This window comes from Rousettus aegyptiacus, unplaced genomic scaffold (assembly GCF_014176215.1).
Source record: "Rousettus aegyptiacus isolate mRouAeg1 unplaced genomic scaffold, mRouAeg1.p scaffold_m13_p_4, whole genome shotgun sequence".
In the NCBI taxonomy this organism is placed as follows: domain Eukaryota; kingdom Metazoa; phylum Chordata; class Mammalia; order Chiroptera; family Pteropodidae; genus Rousettus; species Rousettus aegyptiacus.
Window position 1 is genome coordinate 157305860 of NW_023416307.1, and position 9075 is coordinate 157314934.

Consider the following 9075-nt stretch of genomic DNA (forward strand, 5'->3'; position numbering starts at 1 on the left):
TGTGACGGGGGCAGAAGTCAGGAGGATTCTGGGTTGACTACATGTGGAACCCTCAAAGCTTTTTTTAGTTCGGTTTGCTCCAACCACTTCCTGTGTCCCCACAGCTACTCCCTGAGTCACTGCCAGGAGAGAGGGGTGTGCGGAACGAGTCCGGTCTTGATTTCAACCCTGCGCTCCGTCCCCAGGATAAATTCGACTTGTTTGAGTTTTTACCAGTAAGAAAGTCTGGCTGGAAAAGCCTAGCGGTTCATGGAGGAATTCAGGGGCCCATCCGGCGGGAGGGCCGGGCCCCCGGGCGCTGGGTGAAGGAGGAGCTCGCACAGTTGGCCACCTGCCTGCTGTGGGGGATGTGAGCGGGTCCCGGGAGGCGACAGACACCAGTTGGTCGAAGAGCCCATGGGTTCGCCTCCTGATTCCTTTCAGGACACCGTGCTGCCTGAGGTCAACGGCAGACAATCGAGGTCAATGGCGGACAGTCGTTCGTAACTTTCAGACCCTGCACTCTGCACGTCACACAAGCCAGGCAATGTTCTCTCCAGCCCACTGGCTCATAGGAGCCAGGGAAGGTGACATGTGAAGCCAACAGCCAGGGCAGGCAGGTGGTGCTTTTGCCTGGCTGATTGCTCCCTGGGGGGCTGGGGCAGGTTCCTGCCTGGGCCCCAGAAGACAGAGGGTTCTGGAAGGCTGAGACGCTGTGCGGTCTGGAGCATGGCACTGGCCATCAGGAAACATCAGGACACCTCTGGGAGGGAGCCGGGGCGAGGCAAAAATATTCGACCGGGTCATTTCCCACGGAATTTTTTCTTTTTCATAAGAGCCGCTTGACTAAGGAACACGAAAATTCATTCACGCACAAACACACCCAGTGAGAGGAAGTCCAGGAAGGATGTAGAAAATAATTATGGGATGTTGCCTTCAGCAGCAATAAGACAGGATATGGCAAATCCATTTAGACCTTGCTCCGCTCTAAAAAGTTAGACAGCCTTGGCGAAGAGCTGCTCCCCCAGCAGCCAGTGTTATTGCGTAATAACCCGTGAAATCTTTTCTCGGCGTGCCTGCTCCTCCACCAAGCTCCCCGGACGCTCAGGCCCACAGTTCCATACTTTGATTTTTTGTCAAGTTCTAAGGACCATGACAAAAGCAGACTGGGGGAGAAAATGTCCTTTTTGCTTAACTGTGGAAGGAGGCGTGGGATGATTGTTACAACTCTGGCAAGAATCAGTTAAAGAAAAAAAAAAACTTAAAACAAATATTTGTCTACTAGATTGACTAAGCTTATTCTGTCTGAATGCAAGGCACGGGAGAGGCTGAATGAAATGACACTGAGATTAAACTAGTTGGGGACACCAGGAGACAGCCTCATGTCATGATCGAGTTATTTTAAAGAATGCAGGAGACCATCTTTCTCTTCCACAGGAAAAGGATTATTTTATTAAGTACTTTAAAACAGCTACTTAACATCGACTCATAGATAAAAATATTTACAATTTCACACCTTCAGGAAGGCTCCAAAATATAAACACTGTACCTCTCCCTAGAGAAAAATTCTTCTCTTCAAAAACAGGAATACATTCATTTTTCTCACTTTGTAGATCAAGTAATTATACAAATAAACATCTGAAACATTTTCCTTTTTAATATATTTATATAATATATATTTATAACAGTTTTACAAATAAAGGCAACGACTTTATACCAAAATAAAAACAGGAAAAGAAAGAGTTAAAACACAATCGATGCTCAAGCATAGTGCATTTTGAAAAGCTGGTGCAGGGCTAGCTGGACGAGTCAGAAAACAAGAACTCTGGACCAAAAATAAAGCTTCTCTGAAGGAGACGGACTCCTTTTCAGCAATAAGGACGCTCCATCTGCTGTCGGGCGAGGGGAATTAGCCTGCAGAGCGGATCTTCTTGTCCAAGGGCTGGTTAGGCCTCGAAGAAGCTAAGCTTGGTTAAAAGGAGTTTGAGGAGAGACCCGAACTGGGTCTGGCTCTGCTCGAACCTCAGCTTTATGCACTTTGGGGCGCTTGGAACTGAGGTGTCTGCATCCCTCGGACCAGGGGTTCGGTTCCCTGGACAGCAAGGCTGTTTCCAGGTGACACTTAGAAACAGGTGTCGGAGGTCCCCGGGGACTTCTCCCTCGGCCTGGACCAGGGGGCCCTTTCGGTTCCTTCGTAAGCTAGTGGCTCAGGACGAGGCCGAGGAGGGGACTACATTCTCTTTATTCGTCGAGGCAGGGCTGGGGATGGGACCTGCGAAGGCTCCCCAAGCCACTGCCGGCCGCGGCCATGCCGTGCGTGAGTGTCTGCTGCCTGCTGCTCTGCAGAAAGCTCGGGTCTGGTCTGGCCGCCCCGTGCCTGCCTGGTGAGTCAGGGAGACAATGACAGGCAGGAGGGTGGGGTCAGGAGGGCTGGCTGGGAAGTGCCCTCTGGAAAGCCCTCGTTTGAAAGTACCTTTTTCTCAAAGCCGCAGACCCGGCTCCCAAAGTGAAGACTGACTCACGCCCTGCTGGAGACTCTGAAGTGTTTGAAAATCCAGCCGATGTGTATTGGGGGGGAAGAGGAGGGATTCGCTGGGCGGGGAAAGGCCCAGGGGTCGGCCGCAGTCCCTCTAAACCTCCCGATGGCAGGCGAGCTTTCACGTCTTCCCAGGCTGAGAGTTGCTGTCACGTCCTAGACCAACACACTCTGCACACGCGCACACACACCTCTCCACGCCCCTGACCACCTCGGCACACACGCTGGATGGACCTCGCCTCACTCACAAACACAGTTTTGTTTTGTTTTGTTTTTTGGAAGTAGGGAGGATGGGAAGCAAAGCAGCAGGATCCCCGGAAGAGTTTAGTCTTTGGTTTCTAAGTTTAAAGGAGGGATCTGCTTCAGGGCTTGGAGCAGGGCGGAGGAGTCCACGGACGGGTGGGCCGGCAAGGGGGAAGGGAGTCTCTGGGGCATGAGCAAGGGCGCGGGGATCTTGTCGGGGTTCATGAAGCTGCTGAGGGCTGCCGCGGAGGTGTTGAGGCCCGGGTACAGCACGGGCACGGAGGTGGGGTACCAGCACTTCTCCAGCATGGGCAGGTAGGCGGTCGCTGACGGGGGGATGAGATAGAAGGGCAGGCAGAAGGGGGGCTGGTGCGGGTGCGGGCCCAGGAACGGCGAGCCCATCAGGTCGCTGCTGGGGAAGTGGCCTTCGTCGTCCGACAGCTGCATTCTGCTCCTTTTCGTGGGGGGTTCCTCGGATTCCTGCTTGATGGCCCCGACGCGCTCTCCCGCGGCGCGCCTGCGCCCCGGATCGCTTCTGCAGGCCGGCGGCTCGCCGCGCACGTCGCCCTTCTCCGACTCTCCGCCGTAGCCGCTGTCGGTGTCCGTGTCGCTGCCGCTCTGCTCGCCGCTCGAGGGCGCGAAAGTCCGCTGGATGACCGGCACGCAGTTTTTCCCGGGGCCTTCCGAGCCTTTGGCCAGGGCGCTGGGCTTCTCCTTGAAGTCCATCGCTTTGGGCGCCGCGTCCGCCGGCTTCCTGGAGGTCCCGCCTTGCAGCAGCTCGGACACCGCCCGGTGGAGGTGCGTGACGAGCGGCGAGGACTTCAGGTCCCGGGTGTTCTCGTGCTTGGCCAGGTACTGCAGCACCTCGCGGGCACACGCCTGGAAACCTGAGCAGAACATCTCCTGACTCGCTTCGATGTTTCTCCCCGACAGCTCACCTGGGTCAACACACGCGCAAAGGAAGAGGTTGCGTAAGGCCCCGAGGGTCACCGGGGTACCTGCGCCCTGAAGGCCGGGCGCTTCCCCCTTTGTTCATACCCTGGTTCATTTGTGCCTCTGTTTGTTTCTAAAAAAGTACTACGGTCAGAGAAAACGTGGACTGCACTGAAAAGTCTAAGGAATAAAATAGAAAATCTTCCACAATCCCAGAGATAAAATGACAGTAATGGCCGCATAACATTCCCTCATAGAAACAGATCATCATTAAGGCAGACAGACTGTTTCCCCTCTCGAATTTGTGAGTCGTTCCCGAGTTTTCATTTCAAGTGACACGGCAATGAACATCCTAGTATGTTCATAAACCAAATAACTCGCAGGAGATCAATCGCGTGGTAGCAAGGACAGAGACCAGTCATAAAATCAGAGACACGAAGGAAAACTGTCACCTTAAGCGAGCTTATTTTTAATGACTTATACCTGTTGCAATCATGCCATCATCTTTAAACAGAGAGGCTACCTCTAAGCCTTTTCCATGTGCTCGATCCACGATCCCCCCCAAATCGGGCGTGACCATCTTTCTATTTTCAGTGAGGAACGTGACAGCAGCACGTGCTGGGTTTCTGGGATTCTCATCCCACTAGCCTTGCAAGGGAGGGCGGAGAAGGATGGAATGAGGGAGTGGGCGGAAACATCCCCCCTCCCCCTGTACAGTATTATCCGGAAGCAGTGAGACGAGAGGGTTAGAAGGTGAGTGCGAGTCTCTGGAAGTGTGAGTAGAACGAATGATGAAACTTCACTGGTTTCGTTAGATTGTGCAATTCGCCAAGATACCTAGTGGCTATTCAGGGAACCACACGAAATGCAGGAAAAACTCCTGCTGTCACCCTGCCAGGATCATACCACACACCGAGCCATAAGGAAGTAGAGAAACAGGAAAACTCTGGGGCATACCCCTCATTTATTCGCCAATGAAAGAGGGCTAAGAAGACCAACTGTAAAACACCCACGATGCAAATTATAGGTGCCTTGGCATTTTAGAATTTTAAAAGGGGTGGTGGGGAAAAGGGGGGGGGGAGACTCCCAGAACTCAGAAACTCTTCAGCCAAAATGCCACAGAAATATTTTATCATCTGACTAATTGTATTTATGCCAGGTGGCACACGGCGGCATCCCGAATGAAAAGCCTGACCTTTTAGGAACGACAAAACAGCATCTCCCACAACGAATGTGCATGAGCGATTCGTTGCAGGAACGTTTCCTAGAGCAGATGTTGAGCCCACAGGCTCTCTCTTTGTGCTAGAACTCTCTCGAGATGCTAGCCAGGCGCAGGCACTCACCAGCTTGTAAACCGCTCTGCAGGGCCACGATTTTCTGCTGCTGCTGATCGATTAGGTTCGTCAGTGCTTTCACGTGCTTCAAGGTGAGTTCAAGAACCACGGCTTTCTCCAAGTGACCCAAAGTCTGCAATCAAAAGCGTCTCCGTCAGCACTGGGCTCAGACGAGTCCCAGCTCTGGGACACTCACTAGCAGTGAGAAATGTCTCTAAAGGAAACAAAAAATAGCTTCTCCTGGTTGGCTAAATTTAATTTGAAACTTACAGATTAAAAAATACATATATATATATATTTCTGATTAAAGAATAAAAAATGAGGGCCACCTATCTTTGGAGGCATTTTAGAAGCAGCTGCTGTTACCTAAGGAAACAGCTTTGACAGATAAATTTCTCCAGCAGCCGCTGCTGACCTTAACTCAGGGGAATCGAGTTAACAGTTCTCTGCAGTGGTGGCAGCCTGGGGGGGGGGGACTTCTCCTGTGTCTGGCAGCCAAGAGGCTTCCCCTTGTTCCTTTCCTGACATAACTCCCTGCTCATCCAGGCTTTTTTTCCTCCTCAAATACTATTTCCCCCCCTTTCCCCAACCCAAGGCTGCCAAGCTAGTAAGCTGTTTGTTGGCTACTGCCAAGCAAGGACAGGATGTAAAAAAATAAATAAATAAATAAAAATCGCACATCAAAACAAGTCCTCTTATTAAAAAAAAAAAAAGGGAGGGGGGACGAGGAGGCTAAATAAAATCTCTATGTTGCTTGGTTTGCTCAAGTCAGGAAAACTCCAGAACCCTGAAAGTCACCGGGAAAAAAGTCTAAAACTCTCGTAAAGGAAGGCCAGCCGGTGTTGGAGCCAACTTGGAGATGTCCAAGCGGTTCTCATCTCGTTTGCACGAGGCTTCCAGAAAATCTCGGGACTGGGGAAGCGTACCCCCCAAACAGAGCCACAGCGGCTCGGATCCAGCCCTGGCTCTGCAGTTCCCCGCGGGCCCTGCAGGCGGCGAGTGACCCCCGCCCGCCCTCTGGAAGAGGAGCCGGCCTGGATTGCCGCCAGCTTCTCACTTACTGTAAGTTTGAGATGTTCTGGTAGCAGGTCCTTCAGCTGCGCGATGCACTCGTTAATCCGGTCACGTCTCTTTTTCTCGATGAGCCGGTGCGGCAGTTTGTAGGTCTCCTGCAAGGCGCACGGGGAGGCGGTGGGCACCAAAGGAAGGGGGTGAGAAGCCCCTCTTCTCCCCACCCCAGGGCTCGAGGAGTCCGGGCGGCGGAGCAGAGTCACACCCGGAACCTCCTCATGCCCCTTCTTCGCCAAGCCACTCGGTAGAGTCGCCGAGCCCGCACCTGGCAGACCCCCTCCAGCCTCACAGTGAGAAAACTTTTCTTGGAAACTCGGCATGAGCTAGGGGCTGGGGTCCCCAGGGGCGCGGAGCTCTTACCTTGCTGTCCTCGCTCCGCTTTATTCCTCGCCTCGACTTGTACACTTGGTACATGTGGGCGAAATCCATCCTGCAGGGAGAGGGGACAGGAGTGGTCGTGAGTTTGCGTGCGCCCGGGCTGCGGAGCCTGGCGGGCGCGAGCCCCCGGATGCGCCGGGAGCTGCTCCCAGTAGGAGCGGCGCGAAACGCGGTGCTGTTGTTGAGGCTCGAGGGGCCAGGGGCGCCCACTTACCCTGGTAGGTCTCCGGGCTCCAGTCCGGGCGCCTTGGACAGGCAGGCGGGGGGCGGCTGCGCGCTGGGGATCCGCTCCATGGCACTGCGAGCCGGGGCCACTGTGCGCTCCTGTCTGCAGGAGAGCGTCGGGCGAGGACTGTCCTGGAGGGGTCCTCGGAGCTCTCTGCGTGAGGCTTGCTCTGAGTCGGAGCTCCCCGAAAGGCGCTGGCGGTGGGCGCTGCGGCTTCGAGGCGCTGCCGCTTCAGTTGGGGGCGTGCGTGGTGTCCCCGCGGCCTCTGGCTCCGACTCTGCGCGCAGCCTGGCGGTGTGTGCTGCCTGCGCCGTCTGCGCCGTGCGAGCCAAGTGAATGAGAAGTGGGGCGGGCGGGGAGGCGGGCGGGCGCGCGGGGGGGCCGGCCGGGGCGGGGGCCGGGGGGGGCGACGAGCGCGGTGTAATGGAGAGGCTGCGGGCCGGGTTAAATGGGAGCGAGTGGGTGGGTTGGAGCTACGTGTTCTACCCTGTGACTCCAGGCACGTCTGGCCGCTGCCGGGGAGGGAAGGAGCGACCTGCCCGCCCTCCCCCGGCTTCATCACATGAGCCTCACGTGTTGGACAACGCTCCCGTGGCTGCGAGGGGCCCCCACCCCCAGCCCGGGCCCCCAGGTGTCTGCGGTGCAGCTGCCTTTCCCCGAAGAGGGGGTGGCAGCGTGGCCTCGGTCCTGCCCAGCTGGGCGGGGGGCGCGGAAGCTGGAAGGGGAGCCGGTGGGGGGGGAGGCGGTGGTAACGTGGGCGAACCTGCCCCAGGGAAATGAAGTAAGTTCCCGTCTCCTGGGAGGGGACGGGGGAGGACGGATCCGCCCGCGTCTGACTCAAGCTGGGAGAGGAATATCCCCTCGCTCGCTCCAGCCCGGCCCTCTTCCTCCTCCCCCGCCCGGCCGCTCGCGGGAGCCCGCGCGCAGCCGAGGGAGTCGCCCGGCCCCCTGCCTTCCCCAGAGGCCGGGGTTTCTTTCCGTGCCGGCTTCCCTGCCCCCACTCCGCCGCCCCGCGTCCAGGAATTGCCCGCCGTGGGGAGGGGCCGAGGGGCGGGGCGGATGTCACCCCATGGGAAGCCGGCTGGCGGCCAAGCGCAGGGGCAGCCGAGGCCGCCGGCGAGCACGCTGCGCGCACCTGACCGCGCAGCGTGTGCGGCGCAGCCCCCCGCTCCCCCGAGCTCCGCCGGCCCGCACGGCCTGCGGGCGGCGGGCACCCCACGTGCGCACCCGCGAGGGCCCCCCCGGCCTCTTCGCTAGTCGGGCCCACAGAGACAGCGGGCGGGGCGCCCTGCGCTCCCTCCCTCCTCTGCCCCCTCCCGAGCAGGGCGTCCGGGTCGCCTCCCCTCCGGCTGCAGCGTTACACAACCGTGGCGGCGACGCCTGCCCTGCAGCGGCCGGGGCGGGACGCTTCACGTGGCCCGGGCTCGGGCCGCCGCTGTCTGCGCCGCCCCGCGCACGGCCCGGGCACCGAGACCGGGGTGGCGGCGCGCCCCGCGGGGCCGCCCGGCGCCGCGTGCGGTCGGCGCGCAGAGCAGGAGGGGCCGAGGGGAGCGTCCTCGGTGGCGGTCGCCGCGCGTCGTGCAGCCCCCTGCGCTGCGCCCTGCGTGGGGCCGGTTGTAGAGACACAGATTCTGCCCCCGAATTTACGGGAAGCTCTGGGAAGAAGGCAGATTGGGCAACGAGGGGAAGGCAGCCTGAGAAAATAATATCGGGGCCGCTGGCTGGCAGAGAGAAAAGATAAGGTTTAAAAAAAAATTTTTTTTTTTCTTTTGCGGTTTTGTGGTTTTGTTTTTTAATTTTGTTTCATATGAACTGAGATGCCTGGGTAGAGGAGGAGGGGAATGGCCCGGGGCAGAAAGGCCCCCTCCGCGCGCCCCGGGTCTCTGTGCCCCCCCCCCCGAGGTCGCCCCGAGCAGGCCCCCACCCCGCCACCTCCCCCCGGAAATGTCCGGCCTCCGTGACCTTCTCGCTCAGCCTGGAGCAGGGAGAACGGCTCAAAGGCCAAGGCTGCGGCCCCGCTGATGCAGTCGGAGGAGCCAGTGGAAATTCGTGACTAAAATAAAGCCCGGCGGGGATTTCACTGACCTCTGCGCTGCCCCGCCCCGCCCCGCCACCCGCGGGGAGTTGAGAGATGACTGTCAGCCTTTCCCACCGCCAGGGTCAGTCACCCCGCCGCGCCGAGTGACCTGGCTGCGGGGAAGGGCTGAAAAAAAGAAAAAAAAAAAGGGGGGGTCTCCGCTGGGAGGGGGCGCAGAGGCGCTCCGGGCGCGCGGGCGCGGGCGGTGGTCGGCCTTCCTCGGCAGCGACCTTGACGCCCCGGAGCACCGGGCTTCACACCTCGGCGCGGCTGGGAGTGGATTTCCTTCGGGCGCCCG

General features: G+C 58.1%; 1 protein-coding gene across 1 annotated transcript; it reads right to left on the minus strand.

Annotated features, from left to right (window-relative positions):
* Positions 1-1402: 1402 nt before the first annotated feature.
* On the minus strand, positions 1403-7034 carry BHLHE40 (basic helix-loop-helix family member e40). The gene is made up of 5 exons (XM_016133173.2): positions 6689-7034; positions 6457-6526; positions 6087-6194; positions 5035-5158; positions 1403-3696 (listed from the first exon to the last, which is right to left on the minus strand). Exons 1-5 carry the CDS (start codon positions 6766-6768, stop codon positions 2840-2842), a joined length of 1239 nt encoding a protein of 412 aa, XP_015988659.1. The 5' UTR covers positions 6769-7034; the 3' UTR covers positions 1403-2839.
* Between the last annotated feature and the right edge of the window lie 2041 nt (positions 7035-9075).

What these genes read in the sequence shown, in the direction of transcription:
- BHLHE40 (XM_016133173.2), bottom strand. Translation starts at nt 6,768, where the DNA reads ATGGAGCGGATCCCCAGCGCGCAGCCGCCCCCCGCCTGCCTGTCCAAG. An exon ending in AGCGGAGCGAGGACAGCAAG is followed by an intron (nt 6,195 to 6,456) that starts GTAAGAGCTCCG and finishes TGCGCCTTGCAG; the next exon opens with GAGACCTACAAACTGCCGCA. An exon ending in CAGAACATCTCAAACTTACA is followed by an intron (nt 5,159 to 6,086) that starts GTAAGTGAGAAG and finishes TTTTGATTGCAG; the next exon opens with ACTTTGGGTCACTTGGAGAA.